The sequence below is a fragment of the Bemisia tabaci genome, chromosome 4 (assembly GCF_918797505.1).
Source record: "Bemisia tabaci chromosome 4, PGI_BMITA_v3".
Lineage (NCBI taxonomy): Eukaryota > Metazoa > Arthropoda > Insecta > Hemiptera > Aleyrodidae > Bemisia > Bemisia tabaci.
Genome location: NC_092796.1, coordinates 54,603,806 through 54,623,480, shown reverse-complemented (window position 1 = coordinate 54,623,480; position 19,675 = coordinate 54,603,806). Strand labels below are relative to the sequence as shown.

The window sequence follows — 19,675 nt, the reverse complement described above, 5'->3', positions numbered from 1 at the left end:
GAGTCAACAAAATCACAGGAACATTACTTTAAAAAAAAAATAATTATGTACACATTAACAAATCTCGAATTAAGAGAGTAGCAGACATTCCTCTGTAAACAATTTATCGCACATGCAGTGTCTTCAGTGCAAAATAGTGCTTCTCCGCATAAGCTGATATTGCAGTTTAATCCATAACTTTTTCAACTGTACTACACTTTGCAATGAAGAACTACAATTTCTGGCTCAGTTTAAAAACAACTTACGTACCATTCGTTGCCTTGTGCACATAAGTGTTTTTACACCCATGCCAGAAATTGTAGTTCCTAATAAAAAAAACGTAGTCTGACTATTAGTTCAGGTCAAGTGCATGCACATACACTGTGGCTAAAAAAATGAACTAACTTAGTCTCAGAGATAAAACGATATTACAGGTAGTCAAACAATGAAAGACTTACTAATAAATAATTTGTTACATCACAAGATACAGAACCCAGTGCAAGGCAATCCTTTGCGACACATGTATTTATGCTAGAAGGAACCTTTCATATTTCTATTTGTGAGTATGACTCACCAGAATTGGTCATTGTTACCTCAGAATCACAGAAAACGAGCCATTTTAAGAAGGGCTGCTTCTTCTTCCAACATAGCTTTTCATGAGACTCAACAGCAGCAAGTTTCTACTCTGATCAATAGGAAACTGCGTAGCATAATCAACATACAATTTTACTAATTTGCAATTCTACTATTTTTAGATAACATGTGCTGCCTCATGTTTGAGGTACTCAAAGTCAAAATGTACTGTTAAACCCACAGATGTCTAACAGATATGACCCGATGGCCGTTGAGTGACAAAATGAGTCTCCTTGAACTCTGATGGATTTATCTGATTTCCAAGATAGTTGCTTAACGAATTGCCAAATGACTAATCGAAGATCAGGAATATCAGCCAGGCACCGAGCTTTTGATTTGTTATACTCATTGCCGATGTCATACTCGTGATGACATATCAGTCAGCAATGTTGAGATGACATCAGACACACCCATTTTTGACAAAAATTTTTTGGGGTTTCACAATGTATCTGAAATAGAACTCTCTGATTGTCAATTTCGAGAAACTGATTCAGAGGTTATGAGCACTTTCACGAAAGCTTACCAGCGATGATGTCGCAGCACCTAACTTCAGTCCTTGGAAGAGTCTTTGGAGGCAAGTTGACCCACAGTCAAACTGTGTTATCATTTGAATTTCGGATGAATTGATTATAAATTGTCAAGTGGTGCCACGGTGTGGTTTAAAACTTTTAAATAACTTATGAATACCACCCGCGGTTTTTTTGCAGAATCTTGCTCTAAGAGGTCTATAGAATGAGGGAAAACAATCCGCAAAATCTGGGATGGAGCCGTTTTTTTTTAGAGCGATTTTTTGGTTTTTTACGGGCAAAATGAAGAAAAAGTTGAAAAAAAACTGTTTGGGGAGCTTTAAAAATATGCACCCAACACATTTCCATGTATTTAACATGTTTGTAGATGGTAGTGGCATACAGAGTGGGCCGGGGGGGGGGGGGGGTGGTGTTACCTTAACCCCCCCCCCCTCGGACAAAAATTGCATGTAAATATGGTCATTTCCCTTTTTTCTGAATTTTTGGTCGTCGGAGGTCCAAAGGGAGAGGTGCCCTTTTTGGAAAATGTCTATCCACGTCATTATTTGACATGTGAATCCTCATCTCACACACATTCACACTTCTCACCTCAGCCAACGCCGAGCTGCTGTCTAATCTACGATTCTATTATTATGAAAATGCCCGATAAACGATCTTTTCAGGATGCGATCACAGGTGCTGGATCGAAGTCCAATTACAATATTGCATCTCATTGTCAGTGCTTGCTGAATGTAAACAAATACGATCAGTCTGCTGTCGATCATTTCTCAAGATTGACAATTTTTAATGTTGGTACAAAATTGCGCTGTTTCTCCCCTTCAATCAATTGCTCTAATTAGTTCTGATTGGCTTTTTGTTGTACTGCATCCATTGCTTCTTGTGGAAGAATAGGTGTCTTTTTGCAACTAAACTGAGAATATGTCAAAAACACGGAGTTGAATTTTTGTTTGAAATAAAAGAATTATTTTATTTTTATTACAGCAATTTAAATATCTTACTAATTGTGTCGGGGGGGGGGGGGAGGCGGGGTTCCTTTTTATTTTTCCAAGAACTGGAAAGGAGAGTTGCGGACCCAAAAATTCAGAAAAAAAGAAAATGACCATATTTACATGCAATTTTTGTCCGAGGGGGGGGGGGGGTTAAGGTGACACCCCCCCCCCCCCGGCCCACTCTGTATGCCATTACCATCTACAAACATGTTAAATACATGGAAATGTGTTGGGTGCACATTTTTAAAGCTCCCCAAACAGTTTTTTTCAACTTTTTCTTCATTTTGCCCGTAAAAAACCAAAAAATCGCTCAAAAAAAAAAAACGGCTCCATCCCAGATTTTGCGGATTGTTTTCCCTCATTCTATAGACCTCCTAGAGCAAGATTCTGCAAAAAAACCGCGGGTGGTATTCATAAGTTATTTAAAAGTTTTAAACCACACCGTGGTGCTTGATGACATCCTAGAGAAAATGGTCTGCATATTGCTCCCTCAAGTGCAAGTGAGTGAAGTGCGAGAGTGATTTATTCCTAAAAAACTATCAACTCCTTCTGATTTTTTTCATAGTATTCTCCTGCTTCTCCTCTAACTTATCCTGAAACATTTGAGAAGAGGATTAATGAAGACTTTTATGAAGTGATAATAATGCAGAGAATATTGCGTCCATTCGGCTGTACAAATAAATAAATGAGTAAATAATTTGAAAGGATGCTTTCGCATGTCAGCAGAGAAAGTGCTTCCTACAGCATATTTCAAGTTATACTGACGGTAATAGGACTGTATTGTGGAATAAGAGACTACAATTTATGGCTCACCGGTGAAAACTCTTTTGTCTATAGGGAAACTAATGATACATACAAAACATAACAATTTACCTGACTGGAGTCCAGCTTCGTGCAACAAACAGTACCCTCATCTGTTGAACTTGAATGCGAGGAATCGACCTGCTGAAGATAAAAAGTCGAAGTTAACAACTGAATGGAAACTATTGCTAGTGGAGAAAAACTGTTACAAAGTTTGCAAGGGTGTCTGCGCGTGGACCTCATATTCAAATGATATCAATTGAACTACATTTTGCGATTTGGACCAATAAATTCTAGCCCGATTTAAAAACAACGAATGTGCCATTAATTTCCCTATACATATAAGTGTTTTTCCAGAGGAGCCAGATTTTATAGTTCCAAATTGCAAAATGCAGTTCAATTATCCAGAACCATGGGAACTCAATGCCTGACCCATTAACTCGCACATATCCCAATTTCCAGAAAATTTTTAACTACAATTTTTTTGGTCAAGAACCATGTCTCCCCCAAAGCTTCCACAAATCCGGAGCCATAGAAATTTTCTTCTTAAGCGGGAAAATTTTTATTGCGTTCCACTGGCGCGATCCAGTGCGTTGTTCCATGTGTTCCAGTGGAACGCTTGGACCACTCTTACGAGGTAGGTTGAGGTTGGTTCAGGCTGGTTGAACCAGCCCGAACCACTATCATCGCGATCCATGCGTTCCACGGATAAAAAAAAAGCCCTTTAGAGACTCCTTTGTAAATCTAAATTCTTCTTCAGCAACGTGAAGAAAATAATTCCTTAAAATCTTCCTTTATTTTCTTCTCTTTTAGCAGAATATTCCATCAGAATGTCTAGGTATGGGGTTTCCTTGCTTCTCTTCAAATAAATAAAAAGAAAAGCAGTAATTTTGACGCATTGCGATGGAGGCATGTTGTCCTGTGCTTTGGCCACTGATACGCTTGCTTCATACAAGCGAACACTACGTTTGAAAGCTTTAGCAAGATTGAAAATAAGCGAATGATAAACTTACAGTTGTTGAGTCTTTGGAAGATGCGGAGGATATTCCAGTTTCAGTATTGGGTTCAAACCTGTCGGAGTGAGTCGCTTTTTTAGCTGGCTCCGAAAAAGGTACCTCAAATCTGTGACATCTCATGATGTACTTGGAAAGTAGGTTACCCTTAGAGTGGACGATTTAAAAAATGGATTACATACACTTCTCCTTTCAAGTGTCGATTGGAATTGACAAGATAAGACTGGGTTCTTAGTAAAAGGACTGTGGAACAGCAGATAAGAAGAGCAAAATTTTGAGGTTAGAAGTAGAACACAGATTGTTTGTTTTGATTTAAAGCATGATGCAGGAGTGCCAACAGTCAATCTTAGGAACCATGAAGAAGTAGCTGCTTGATTTGAAGTTAATTAAAAGGTCAAAATCGATATTTGTGACACTCCGGATGAAAAACAGTGATATTGATTGCACTTCATTTACAATTGAACCGCAATTTCTGGCTCATTCGTAATTACATTTATGTACACAAGGAAACTAATGGTGCATACGTTGTTTCTAAACTGAGCCAGAAATTGTGGTTCCAAATTGCAAAATGTAGTTCGGTTTGACTATAATCCTTGCAAGGGCCAACTTCAGTGCACTGGTTCTTCATTTCATATTTGAGTTGAATGGAGATGCAAGACTGACTGATGGAGATGGCAGATGAACTGACAATTTTCCCCCTCACTCCAGCACTAATACTCATAAGAGTTCAAATTTTTGACTCAAATTGAAGTTTCTTGGCCTTGATTTTTTCCCAGCATACCTAGTTAGCAGTCTAATCTTCTGTAGAGTCCCTTTATACCCAGAGTTAAGACAACTCGATTATCAGCTGACTGGCAGCCGGCCTTGGCTGGCCATGGAGGCCGAAACGAGTGCACCCAAACGAACGATATTGAAGGATAAGGATTAGGAATCCTGCGATGTCTGTCACACAAAAACAACAACATCATCAAATTGATCAATTAAAAAGAAAATGAGATTGGTTTGTGAATAATTTCTGAATCTATTTTCATTTTAGACCGATGGAAATAACAATTTACTCTTGATAAACCACAATTAGGTAATATTTTCATTATTCTTGTTCACATTCGAGGTACCGCCATCTTGGTGCACTCGTTTCGGCCTCCACGAGCGAGAACCAATCAGAATTGGATTTTTTTTTAGGCCACTTTCAGCCCAACCAAAAGTCAGTTGTCTTAACTCTGGGTATAAAGGGACTCTAATCTTCTGTGAACGTTCTGCTAATATTACTACACTATAGTGTGGACCTAGCAGTATTCTACAATCCTGTTCCTTACAGTTCCGGCCAAGCTTTTAGTGTTTTCTTCTTGTTTCATGTGAAACAAATAAATAGTAGCGCAAATAATGAATCGGAATAAATTGAATAAACATTGATGTTACTTAAAAACTGATTTTAATAAAATTAGATACTTAGGAAAATAACAAAACACAGAAATGACTGTTGCTTTTCTGTTTCAACGAAACAAGTAAAAAATTTAAGTAAGACCTGTAAAAGATTACTTAATCTGCTTCTAAATAATGACAGGAAAGAGTAAATTTAGTTTCTGTAATCCTTCAAAGGTTGAATCAAACACTTAATTAAGACGTCTAACACTTAATTATGAAAAAGGTGACCTTAGTCAGTCATTACAAATAATACACACTGTACATAAAAAGAAGTAGAATTAAATGAAATGAAATATTGGAACGTAGTTTTTCTGACGTCAAGTTTTCTGCTTGAAAAATACCTCAAGAGTGGGTTGCAACCATAAAGTCGACAAAGAGATTGAAAAAAGAAATCTGACTTGTAGTGATGAGAAATTCAATTTGTCTGGAATTTAGGAATTTAAACGCTTCTTTGCTGAATAAAAGGATATGAAAATAACTTTAAACGATTTGTGGATCAGCTTTAAATCTTTTGGCACGCTGCTCCAGTTTTTCCTGCATTTCATTCTGGAAACAAAAAGAGAAGAGATTACAACCTAATGCGTTGACAGAATATGGCTACATCTAAATATACCAGGGTATAGTATGTAAAACTACTGATTCAAAATGAGACAAGATAGTCATTTGAGAATTTATTTAAAAAATTTTCCGAATATCGATGGCAATAATTGGACTGCATTTTGCAAAAAGGAACCAAGAGCATTCCAATGTTGCTAAGATTGTGCAAGTTTGTTCACCTCGCAAATATACACAGATCATCTGAACTGATTTTCTCTTTACTTCCAATAAACTATAACTTAAAGACTGAAACTACCTTTGTAAATTTAATTTTTTGCATGATTTCAGTAATGGGCCTGTTGCAAACTTTTGCTAGAGCAAAAATAAGAGTTGTTTCTTATAGATAATGCCTCAAAAATCACGATGAGCGCATCGGCAAAGTCTGAAATGCACTCATAACTTCACAATCTGCGTAAGAAATTTGCGGTTTTTTTAAGCTTCCCGCTTCAAAAACGATACTACAGCACAGGTGAACATTTTGTTAGAGGAGTCGCTCCATCGTCGGCGATATTCATCATGGCCGACGCCTGCGCGCAGCTCCGCGCGTAATTCGAGGAGAGTTCAAGGTTAATCAATTCGGGCGTGGAAAATATGAACGTTAACACGCCGATTGTTATCTGGTCTAATCCAATTCAGGTGTTATCTCGTCCCATCACACGTGTTTTGGCGGATTGGCGTCGGCCATGATGAGTATATTGCCGACAATGGAACGACTCCTCTTACCAAATGTTCACCTGTGCCGTAGTATCGTTTTTGAAGCGGGAAGCTCAAAAAACCGCAAATTTCTTACGCAGATTGTGAAGTTATGAGTGCATTTCAGACTTTGCCGATGCGCTCATCGTGATTTTTGAGGCACTATCTATAAAAAACAACTCTTATTTTTGCTCTAGCAAAAGTTTGCAACAGGCCCATTTGATTGAATGAATATAAGATACACAATCTTAGCAACATTGGAATGCTTTTGGTTCCTTTTCACAAAATGCAATCTAATTGTAAGATACATACCATCAATGGGCCACTGCACACTTGACAAGGTGTGGACTGGAAAAAAAAGTTGCATGTTTCCTCTTATTGATTTCTAGACTTTCTGTTGTGCGATTCGTTTTCCTCAAGAAATTTTGGAGAGGAATCATGACATAAAAAGTGCTTTAATTCATATCTTGTCTAGAGGTTCAGTATGACAATGCCTATTTACTCCTCATATTCTGAGGAGATACTTTACTTTTCTTTTTTTTTAAAAAAAGAGGAAATAAAAAAACTATCTGGGGCTTTTGAACTTTGAAAGGGAGATACAAGAAGAAGAAAAAACCTGATCATCATCATAGTGCAGTTTGGGTTGGTTAGTAGGAATTTATTTTCGGTATTCCTTTTCTTATTTCTTCTCTTTCTCTTATGTGATACTATCTATAGCCTGGCCACATAGAGTACACAGAGTCGTAATGTAAGTGGGAGAGCTGGCACCACTTTCAAGCATTTTCTAGGTTCCGAATTCCGAGACTCCTGTGTGACGCTGGGTCCCTTTTTCGATATATAATCGATTGTTTGCGATACACAGGGACCCAGCCATGCGATGTAAACAAAGAAGATAGGAATCACCACGAATTCCACACCGCCATTTTGGATTGAACACGTATCGAAAAAGTGACCCAAGCTTGGTGCACACCAGGCTCAGAACTCGTCGAGCAGACCATGGCGCCAGCTCTTCCATTTACATTATGACTCTATGTAGATATTCAAAGTGAACTCCACATATTGTTCACTTTGAATATCTTAAAGTCTCAAGCGAGTATATTGCTGTTACAAATAGGAATAATTATCTAGGCTTAATTGTTGATGATAAGCTAAATTGGCTGGACAACATCTTCATTATAGTCCAGGCAATCTAGCATAAAATAAGACCTTAGGTGGAAAAAAATCGGAAGCAAATTCCAACTAAAGGGCGTTAATGTACCCCAGTAGGAGTGTAGTTTCTGAAAATTCCCCAACTTTCCGACGTGCGGAAAGCCCTGAAAAATCAGGGAACTCCCTGAAAATTCGCCAATTTTCAAATGCACATAACTTGGCGTCAAATTATCGTATTGAGATCATTTTTTTTTTAAATTGTCAGAAATTGAGTCAGGTACATGTTAATGACAACTAAATTTGGAGAAAAAATTACCATAGTTGTCAAATTTACGAAAAATTGAAAATTTGTTTTTTCTAAAAATCTTTAAAGCTGATTTCAGGTCCCAAATCGTTAGAAATCGGAAAAAATGCCTTCAATAAAAGTTGTAGAGAATTGTTTAAGCTTTAAAACGGTATATTAACGAAATTTGTACGATGATTTGTTGCCAAACTACGCGCAAAAAACCCGGGATTTTTTTTCCGCGCGAGAGCGGCAGATCCTTCCGACTCAACGCGTAGCCACTTGTTAAAATCTAAAATTTCTCCAGGATCCTACTTTTAACATATAATTATGAAATTGGGAGTATTTACTTGTTTAATAAAAGTATGAGAACACCCCCTCTCCTTCCCTCCCTATCCCTTGTTGCCATAATTATTATAAAGATGTTATCTCTATCGCGTTAGTCAGAGAGAAAGACGGTTTGACCCGGAACAAATGCATAACACACTTTTCGTATGTAAACGTCATCAGTAGATCCTCCTGAATAACATACTAAAAATTTACCACGGACCGACCCCGGAGCACCCCCCAAAATGCCTAAAATCAAAATGGCGGCCATAATAAGGCCGTATGGGATTTCGGTATTTTAAAATGTTCCTATAGTGTCATGTGAGGTATCTTTTCCTGTGTAATTTTGGTCGCAAATTTCATATATGAAGTCAAAAAAGCCCCCGGGTCAAAAGGGGTGCCCCAAATCCAAGATGGCGACTAAATTTGAAAGGCAAGGGAGGTCATTTTTTAACTTTTACGCGATTGCGCGAGTGAGGTATCATTTCCTACATAATATTGGTCGTGGATTTCATTAATGATGTCAAAACAGCTCCCCGATCAAAGGGAGTGCTCTAAATCCAAGAGGGCGGCTAAATTTGAGAGGCAGGAGGGGTGCATTTTTTAGATTTTTGCGTGAAAAGGCGGGTGTGGTGCATCAATTCCTGGATAATTTTGGTCGTGAATTTCATTATTTATGTCAAAATAGCTCCCCGGTCAAAGGGAGTGCTCTAAATCCAAGGGAGCGGCTAAAATTCAAAAATCAGCGTGCTGATTCCAATTCTGTGTCAAGCTCGTCAGGATCTTTCACCTCGGGTCTCTCCAAGTTTTTACGGTTGAAGTTGGCGCAACTTCTGCGAAAGTCGGGGCATGACCTTACAAGTACGCTGCATAGTGTCAAACCCTTGCTTAAAATAACAAGGCAAGGAAGGTGTCTTTTTCCGTTTATTTCTGGCCCTGGAACAGAAATTAGGTGTGAATAGGTCCTTTAATAAAACAAAGATCATAATAGTACGACTGATAGGAATGTGTGCTAGAAAACGCGCGTTCGCCCTACCTATCGATTTAACAAGCAAAACATACTCGCTTCCAATTTTAGTACGTCTCTAGCATTCCTTAACTGTTTCTGCAAGGGGATTTATTCTCTTTTTCTTCGTCTATTTCCTATTACTGGACATTGCATGGGCTTAATTAAAATCTACTTATCCATATTCGGCACACACTTCCAATCCATGGTGTAGGGTGGTGCATGCGAAAGGATATGCAGATGCTGATATCGTTGAAAAGGATGTTTAAGCTTGCAAGAGCACCGCAACAGAAATGTAATATGAGAGAATCTGAACCCATTTGATTTTTTGTTAAATTGATCAGAAGACATCAATTTTTCTTTGCTCTTTATAAGTGATATTACTTAAACGCTAAATGAAAGACGATAGCTCACAACATCCCTTGTATACGGCACAGAATCAATCAATGTTTATGTAAGCAGCTACTGTTCTTGAATGCGTATACTGGTTGCGATTCGACCTGCCACATGCACGGAATCATAAAAGGAACTACATTCAATACGCGTGAAGAGATCTTTACCTGCAAGAATCTACCGAAAGGTTCTTAGATCCCCAGTAAAGCCTTGAACGATTATCGAAAGCTGAAAAAGGCGCAACATTCCTTCTCTATGGTGCCACAAAAATGAAGCTCTCAAAAACGTCCGTCATAACGTTTTCAAAGGAAAAAGTTGCAGCTTGCAAAATCTTCGTCGCAAATAGAGAGATTAACTCCGACATTTTCAGCCATGAAGCACCATCAAAGGAGCTACAATCCAACTGTGGACGGGACAAGTCGATCTGGATGCGCTTACCAATCGGGATGAATGTATAAAAACAACTAGATTCATTCCACTTTCGACCGACCTGCCGCCAGCTACACAGTCGTTCCTCAAAATCCTCCGTTTTTATTTTAAGCAAGGGTTTGACACTATGCAGCGTACTTGTAAGGTCATGCCCCGACTTTCGCAGAAGTTGCGCCAACTTCAACCGTAAAAACTTGGAGAGACCCGAGGTGAAAGATCCTGACGAGCTTGACACAGAATTGGAATCAGCACGCTGATTCAGATTTTATCCTATCTTGACAAGAAAAGGCACGTCTCGTGAGCAAAAACAATTCATTAGATGCTCCTGTTAAATTATTTTAATACCGTGAACAGCCATGATGGTCACCTGCTTGCATAACACGTATCATTTTTTGAGTAAAATTAATCTTTTACATTTTTCAGACTCGCGTTGAATAAAAGTAGACGGAAAAAGACACCTTCCTTGCCTTGTTAGGTGAATTTTTTTTAAAAAAAAATACACCCATCCACCTTTCAAATGTAGCCGCCCTCTGGGATTTGGAGCACCCCCTTCAACCAGCGGGCTTTTTCGACTTGATACATGAAATCTAGAATCAAAATTACATAGGAATTGATACACCTCACTCGCCTTTTTCGTAAAAATCTAAAAAATGCACCCCTACTGCCTCTCAAATTTAGCCGCCCCCTTGGATTTAGAGCACTCCCTTTGACCGGGGAGCTATTTTGACATCAATAATGAAATTCACGACCAAAATTATCCAGGAATTGATGCACCACACCCGCCTTTTCACGCAAAAATCTAAAAAATGCACCCCTCCTGCCTCTCAAATTTAGCCGCCCTCTTGGATTTAGAGCACTCCCTTTGATCGGGGAGCTGTTTTGACATCATTAATGAAATCCACGACCAATATTATGTAGGAAATGATACCTCACTCGCGCAATCGCGTAAAAGTTAAAAAATGACCTCCCTTGCCTTTCAAATTTAGTCGCCATCTTGGATTTGGGGCACCCCTTTTGACCCGGGGGCTTTTTTGACTTCATATATGAAATTTGCGACCAAAATTACATAGGAAAAGATACCTCACATGACACTATAGGAACATTTTAAAATACCGAAATCCCATACGGCCTTATTATGGCCGCCATTTTGATTTTAGGCATTTTGGGGGGTGCTCCGGGGTCGGTCCGTGGTAAATTTTTAGTATGTTATTCAGGAGGATCTACTGATGACGTTTACATACGAAAAGTGTGTTATGCATTTGTTCCGGGTCAAACCGTATTTCTCTCTGACTAACGCGATAGAGATAACATTTTTATAATAATTATGGCAACAAGGGATAGGGAGGGAAGGAGAGGGGGTGTTCTCATACTTTTATTAAACAAGTAAATACTCCCAATTTCATAATTATATGTTAAAAGTAGGATCCTGGAGAAATTTTAGATTTTAACAAGTGGCTACGCGTTGAGTCGGAAGGATCTGCCGCTCTCGCGCGGAAAAAAAATCCCGGGTTTTTTGCGCGTAGTTTGGCAACAAATCATCGTACAAATTTCGTTAATATACCGTTTTAAAGCTTAAACAATTCTCTACAACTTTTATTGAAGGCATTTTTTCCGATTTCTAACGATTTGGGACCTGAAATCAGCTTTAAAGATTTTTAGAAAAAACAAATTTTCAATTTTTCGTAAATTTGACAACTATGGTAATTTTTTCTCCAAATTTAGTTGTCATTAACATGTACCTGACTCAATTTCTGACAATTTAAAAAAAAAATGATCTCAATACGATAATTTGACGCCAAGTTATGTGCGTTTGAAAATTGGCGAATTTTCAGGGAGTTCCCTGATTTTTCAGGGCTTTCCGCACGTCGGAAAGTTGGGGAATTTTCAGAAACTACACTCCTACTGGGGTACATTAACGCCCTTTAGTTGGAATTTGCTTCCGATTTTTTTCCACCTAAAAAGCTAGATTGCCTGGACTATTACTTAAAAAAATTGAATCAGCAGATTTACGCCTTTCGCCAACTTGTCAAAATTGTGAATCAAAAAACACTTCTAATGTTCTATTTTGCCCATTTCCAATCTAACTTATCCTACGGAATTGTTTTATGGAGCTCCTCCACCAAAACTGAGGGCTTACTAAAAGCCCAAAAAAGGGCACTAAGAATAATAGACAAAAAACCGTTCAATTTTCCATGTAGAGAGATTTTTGTAAAATTAAAAATTTTAACGGTTCACAACCTTTTTATTTTTGAGCTGTTGAGGACAACAATAAAGAAGGTTCTGCTGACTCAAAATGGAATGATCTCAAACAATTCTTACACGACAAGACATTACTTTCATAATATCGAGTCCACAGTGTCAGATCTTCCATTTTCTGTTAGCAGTTTGGCAGTAAAAATGTTTAATACCCTGTCCAAAGATTTAAAAGTAACACTTGGAGAAAATGGATCCTCTCCATTTCTCTCAAAGTTAAAGGATAAACTTACAAGTCAACCTTATTACAGTCTACGTGAGTTCTACAACTGTCCAGTTTAGTTAGTGTATCATTTTATTGTTATCTAGTCTTGTTGTTCGCCAATAGTCTTTAAGAAATTAATTTATGACCTGTACTATAGCTGTACCACTGGCTCTAAGTACTAGATAAAAAATTATTATTATTATTTTTTATAATTATGTACTCTATGCCTGGCCAGCTTACACGCTTCAATACAAATGAAGTTAAAATAAAATAAACTCAGTTAGGATGCAAAGTAATACCTTCACAAGTTTAGAGGCTGTTGTGCACCCAAATCTTTCTGCCCGTTTCTTTAAGACTTCAATGCTTGATACCTGTAAAAACCAACCAAAAAGTTTAAAAGAAATAATATGATACAACAAGAAGACAAATTACACAATGATATTCACAGTACTGATAAAACTTTAAAAGAGCTAGGTACCATACCTCTATACCAACTTGGAGGCTTCTTAATACTAGTTTGTACTGCTAAAATTGACACCATTTGCCTGCTCAAAACTGTGAATGTATGTAGTGGTCGATTTCGGCAGTCACCTGATTCGCATATTTCACTGACAATGACATAATCAATCTGCATGGTAGCAACTAATAGAGATGATCCTACCCGGCACAGAAGGCGTAAACTTTTGACAGCCGATTAATTCTTGGCTATCTTAGGGTAATCTTTTCTTTTCACTTCAAGAGAAAAAGGTAACAGATTATAGCCTTGCTTTCAAATAAGGGGATCATTTTGTGGGTGCAGATGACATCAGTCTTTATGCGGCTTTGCATATACACTTTGAAAAATTTCTAATAAAATGCAAAAAAACAATTGATATCTGTTTGTCAGAGTTTTAGGTGCTGAAAAAGGTATGCCTTGCTTTCACAAAAACTACATTATTTATAGGTGTCAGTTTAAAATCCTTGAGGATTTCTCCTGGTCTGAAATAGAGGATCACAGTTGTTTCTGAATTGTGAATTGTTGTTGAATAGTGCTGGGATACATGTACTATCATTAACAACACATATAAAAAGCCATAATTGCTATTACGTTGTTTGTAGTGGATTCCAGACCTTAACTACTTTGACTGTTTGACTTTTGAGGTAACAAATAGTTCTATCGAAATGAAATGCTTCCGTCTTGATTGACAATTCTTTGCAAGAACTGAAATAATTGTTACAACAGAAGTGACATTGTGATTCTGAATTTTTAGTAGTAATTGTTTCAGATGGACCTGGAATTTGAACATTGTAAGAAGACCTTAGATAGGGAGGGAGAGAGAGAGAGATTTACTTACAACAGTTGGACCAATTGAAGATGAGCCTTTTGTTCCTCCTGGGGTTCCGAACCTTTCAGCACGAGCTGCCTTTTTGGCATCGTCTGATAAAGGGGTTCCAAATTTTTGAGCTCTCATTTCCAGCCTCTGGACAAAACCATTTACAGGGTTAAAACAAAATTAGACCAAAAAAAGGTCCATGAAAGAAGAATCAGAGATTCTGGCGGACAGGTAAAATTACTGTTAATCTCGAAGTAAATAATGTACCATTATGTTTCCAAGAAAGCCGATAGAAAGATTTCAACTGAGGGTCAGCCTCTCTCTGATGGAATGATTAGGATTACTTTTAATTTTTTGATTTCAATTCATTTGTATTATCAAAACCTTGAGGATCTTATTTCTTTAGTTATGTAGGTAGCAGTTAAAAAGGGGGAAAAAACCTTGTAAATTCTAAGATTTCCATGACTAAAATACAAATAACTCCCTGATTATTTATTGAAAATTTTCAGGGGAAAAAAGTTTAAATTATTTCCAATATTTCCGGAATCAAAATGTAAACAATTCCTAGCTTATAAGTAATCTCTAGGCAGGAAGGAAACTCTAAATATTCAATGATGTTTTGGGACAGAAAATGAAAGTCCAATCATAGATCTATCAGATTCGATATGTTTCAAGAAGAACTTGCTTTGACTAACAAATATTTGGACCTACTTCTGGAAAAAATGATGCAATCTGAATTGAATACCAAAATTCTGCTTCATTCCCAATTAAGTATTCCAAGTTGCACTAGAGTGGAACTTCATGGTTCCACATACAATTTTATGCCCAACAAAGTTTTGCAAATCTCTTGATAGTTTTCCAGCCAAAAGAAATCTCTGATGGTTCCCAGCATTTCCCAGATTGCTGCCAGACACCCTGTTTTTTTTAAAGTAATCCCAGAACTACTTACATATCCAATGAATTTTTAGCGGTTTTCCACAAGAATCATTGACTTAACCAAGATAGATGAAGCCTCATATGAGTGAACACCATGCTGCATTGATGAATGCAGTGGTATTTAGAATTTTGGAAAAGACGCTATCAAAATCAGTCACCATTAAATAGAGAAACTCAGTGTGAGGAAAAGATATTCTTATTTTTTGCTGATTGATGAAATTCAACCATGATGTCCAAGATACGATCTTCTTATGAATTGAACTAAATTTTGCAAAACGGAACTACAGTTTCTGGCTCAGTTTTTAGAGACAATGTATATACCATTCCTTTCCCTATGCACAAAAGTGTTCATTCTTACCGATAAGCCAGAAATTGTGGTTCCTAATTGCAAAATGAAGTCCAATTAGCTATTTATTAACTATCTGACAAGTAATGTTTGCTTAAAGTGAGGTTCAATGGGCTCTCGGTAAAAATACATTTTAAAATCATATCTAGATGGTAAAATTAAGTTCTCATTTGCATTACACAGTGGTTTTTGGAGTCATTTCTTTTCAAATAGTATGCACAAAAAAACTGGCTCCATGTGAATGACTTGCTTTTACTTCCCTTAAAAAAGTCACTTAAATCTACTTTTCTCTCAGCTTTTAATCATTTAAACAAGATCAGTGAATTTACCTCTTTCATGCTGATTGTAGAAATTTTGATAACTTGTCTTTCGGAACTGGGCTTGACTTCAGGCTCTGATTTCTTTTTCTCATTGATGATGACAACATTCTCATCATTTTTATCTTTATTTTCTTTCTCTGTTTCTGGCAATGACTTCCTGACTAGTGTAATTTTTTTGGAGGGTTTCTGCAAAAAAACAAAATAAAAATCAGAAAAAAAATCAAGGTTTGCTAATTTAGTAATAGATCTGATGCATGCCAAATTTACAGACAAATGTATGACAGGAAAACCGCCCCAGCTAACTCTTTGTTATGAGAGAATGAAGCTAAGTCTTTGATGCAAATACCATGGTCTCCTCCGGGTCGGAGAATTGATTTTTTTTACATAGTAAAATGGAGAATAGAAAAATCACCCACATTTTCTGTGATTTCTTTCATTGAAATTCTACTCAGATTGCAAAAAGCTAGGTCCTTTTCTATGTACACACATTTCTAAAGAAATCATCTCATTATTCTTCATCAACTCAAGCTTTCAGATAATAGGACTAAAACACAAAAAATTCACTTACTACTTCAAACAAATATCAATGATACATTCTTGAGGTACGTATGCACATAGTTTAGAAATCATGAATGTTACAATAAGAAAGAAAGGATGCATGGGGCTTAATACCTGGGAGGCATACTATAGTCATGAGTTGTTCCAGCAGCCTTAGATCTACCACATTGTACGTAAGTTCTCTTTGACATTTCTTTCCGTACTAATTCAGCATGTGTTATTAAAGGCAAATCGCGATGATGTTGTTCTCAAAAACATTAAGGCAACTCAGTTCTTTTCCTTAATGGTGTTCATTTGGTATTTACATTGAATTATAGTACCTAATTTAAATATGCTGGTAAACTTGACTAACCTGGCTAGATGCAGGAGTAGCCCCTGCAGTTGTTTTAGGAATTTCTTTGCCTTCTCCTTCTGGCGGTGTATCAATGATGGAGTCATTGTTAGTATCAGCAACTGGCTCATCTAGGTCCGCCTGAGCAAAACAGAATAAAGTGAAAATATTATAAAACCTAGTCAAAAATAATAGCTTATGCTCATGGTACTGAGAAATTCTTGACTGAAGGGTTCTTTTAGGAATGATGATGCTCATTGGATGGAAGAATGAAAATGTACACTCATACTATACAGGCCTTGCATAACGGATTACGGCAAACAACCAGAACTCAACAAGTTGACTGCCAGAATAGGTTCATAAAGTCAATGCCTCAGGGGTCACGTGAATTTACAATATAGAGTGCAATCAGGTAATTGGCTAATAGGTCAGGCCTGTACTATTTGAGTCATTGGTTCCTTCCACTGATTACAAGACAAAAACTTATTTTTGCGAAAAGATTTTAAAAGCATATTTCATAATTACTGTTGAATTTATATGGGTAACTTACACCGAGAACTTCATCTTCATCAATGTCTTCAGGCTGATCGATTGGCTCCCGATTATCCAAACCTGCGCAGAAAAAATGAGAATGAAGTAAGGAAATATCTATAGTAATGCTGTGAACTAAGTCCACGCTGAAACAGACTGATGAATTTTTGAAGCCTATTCAATTATGAATGATGCGCAATTTTTTTCCTGAGGAAAGAGATGTGGCTTCAGTTCGCACATTTTCCTTAGAGATTTCTGACTTGGTTCAATGCATTCTATGGACAGCTATGATCCACAAAAAACCGATTAAGTGTGAATTCACATTCCTTATGGCTACAGGTTAATTGTTGAATTGTTATAAAATGACATTCATCCTCAAATTTATGTAATACCTTACTGATCAGAGTCTTTCAACAACGATTGAAGAATGTCATGAGATCAATAGCAAATCAATTGTGAAGTCTGATGAGGACAATTTCAATGGAAACAAGATGATAAAATTGACCCATCACATAGACAGCTCCAATTCAGCCATTTCTCATCCTATCTGATGGACAATGGTAAAATCTCAATGGTCAATGTAGATTCAATATTAAAAATGAGGAGCCAAACGCTTACCTGCACTAACGCTTTCAACTTTGCCAGAAAGTCTCTCAATCAATTCAGATTTGTTTCCTGTAGTTGGTAATCCCAGGTCCTTTAGGGCTTTTTTCAGATCGGGAACCTGATTAAGAAAAAATCGTTCAACAATTATGCAGGAACAAATGAAAATTTCCCACCTTCAGATCCACATGAATATTTCAGCAAATTATTAGACCACAACCAAGAAAGGAATTTTTCGGTTGATTTCAGATATATTTTTAGCAGCTCTCATACAGTTCCTTATGATGAGTTAAGGTGATTCGATGGACATCATATTTTGTGTCAGAACAGCATGCGATATATCGCATCAATTGGTTCCATTTTCTCAGCTACTCGTCATTTTTCTCCAATTTTGAGATCGCAACTCTGTTGTCAGGAGACTAAAGCACTCACTTACCAATTTTAACAAAGAAATTCAACGCAATAAAGGCGTGGTTTTTTTAGAGAGAAAACATCGCATTCGATACTGATATTGAAACTGCACTCGAATGCGATATTTTCTCTCTGAACAAACCACGTCTTTATTACGTTGAATTTTTTTCTTAAAATTGGTAAGTGAGTGCTTTAGTCTCCTGACAACAGAATTGCGATCTCAAAATTGGAGAAAAATGACAAGTAGCTGAAAAAATGGAACCAATTGATGCGATAAATCACATGCCGTTCTGACACAAAATAATGCGTCCATCAAATCACTTTAATTGGCGCTCCCTTGTGATCCAGAAATTTTTTGGGAAAAAGTATCATTTCTTATTTACTATTTACAAGGTGGAGAAATGGTGCTCGGTCCAAACCATTTCGCAAGGAAAACAAAGCCAAGAAGCTCCAATAATTTTAAATTTTTTAAACTCTAATGCGTACCAGTACGAAACTGAGGGGGGAGTGTTCAGCTGAGACAGTTTCCATTGGAATATTAAGTTGGAGTCACACTCAGATATCTATACCGGTTTGGGCCTTTTTAGACCTCATCAGCAGATCACACTTGGCAGTGTTTACTATTTACCTGGGGGCTGCCAATTTTTCTTACTCAGCCTTTGACAATAAAATCGTAAATCAAGCCTTCATTACTGATCGTACTATTGATACCATAGAAACATGCACAGGGGCAAGTTTTTATGATATTAACAAAAGACTCCGAGTTCTCCTCCGGAATACGGTACATTGACAATGAGAAACTACCAGAACTGGACTTCCGGCCAGATCACCTGCAGGCAGTTAAACTCCAGGATGATTATCACTCCTGAAATAGGGCTGTAGTTAGAAGGGGCAAAGACGCTATCGAGAAACGTACCGTTCTGAACACCGTTGGGCTATTCATTCAGAAATAGGAATGATTTGGGGGGCAGAATGAGAGCAGAGGGTTTCGGCAAACGTCACGCAGACGAGTGCAGATTATCTCGAACATTTTAACTCAGGAGTTTCATTCAAGCAAGCATGCAAATTTGAGACATGTTCTACCATAGTCTGAAAAGAAAACAGGAAAATACTGCGGATGAGGATGGATAATCTCAATTTACCTTCCATTTGGAATAATCAACACCTAGAACTTCGTCAGACATCGTGCTTCTTGATGAAGTTTCCTAAAATAAGCTCAAGGATGATGGTTAAAGAGATTGATATTTTAACCGAACACGTATGTTGATGAGTTAGTGACTGAATTCTTGATTAAAATTCCAGATTTATTGCTAGCCGGCACGTGACAATTACAATTAATCAAAACTTTTGGAGGAAAGCACGGAAAAATACAAACAAATGTCTGAAAGTGGCAAGTGGTGAAACCTAGGCGGGCAGGTTAGGAAACTGAGAATAACACACAAACGCTAGCGCTACGACGAACAAACTAAGTACTAAATATCCCGCCCTTTTCCCTCGCGTTCCCGCGCGAAATTTAAAATAACGGCGCGAAATTTAAAATGACGGCAGTGTCAAACTCGAGCGCTAGTCACCTCATTACGGATATTCGTCATAGCGGCGGCGGCGTATGGCCTAAAACTTTGGA

At 37.5% G+C, this 19,675-nt stretch overlaps 1 protein-coding gene across 1 annotated transcript; it reads right to left on the bottom strand.

Moving 5' to 3' along the window:
- Positions 1–5,355: 5,355 nt before the first annotated feature.
- On the bottom strand, positions 5,356–19,463 carry LOC109034132 (uncharacterized). Its single transcript, XM_019047101.2, has 8 exons — positions 19,194–19,463; positions 17,656–17,761; positions 17,057–17,118; positions 16,528–16,647; positions 15,627–15,803; positions 14,037–14,162; positions 13,002–13,073; positions 5,356–5,913 (listed from the first exon to the last, which is right to left on the bottom strand). Exons 1-8 carry the CDS (start codon positions 19,233–19,235, stop codon positions 5,848–5,850), a joined length of 771 nt encoding a protein of 256 aa, XP_018902646.2. The 5' UTR covers positions 19,236–19,463; the 3' UTR covers positions 5,356–5,847.
- Between the last annotated feature and the right edge of the window lie 212 nt (positions 19,464–19,675).

Bases quoted from the DNA above. Each gene is read 5' to 3' on its own strand.
- LOC109034132 (XM_019047101.2), bottom strand. From the start codon at position 19,235: ATGTCTGACGAAGTTCTAGGTGTTGATTATTCCAAATGGAAG. The intron at 15,804-16,527 runs GTTAGTCAAGTT...GTTTTTTTGCAG, and splicing joins CTACTCCTGCATCTAGCCAG to AAACCCTCCAAAAAAATTAC. The intron at 14,163-15,626 runs GTAAATTCACTG...GGTTTTGTCCAG, and splicing joins CTACAATCAGCATGAAAGAG to AGGCTGGAAATGAGAGCTCA.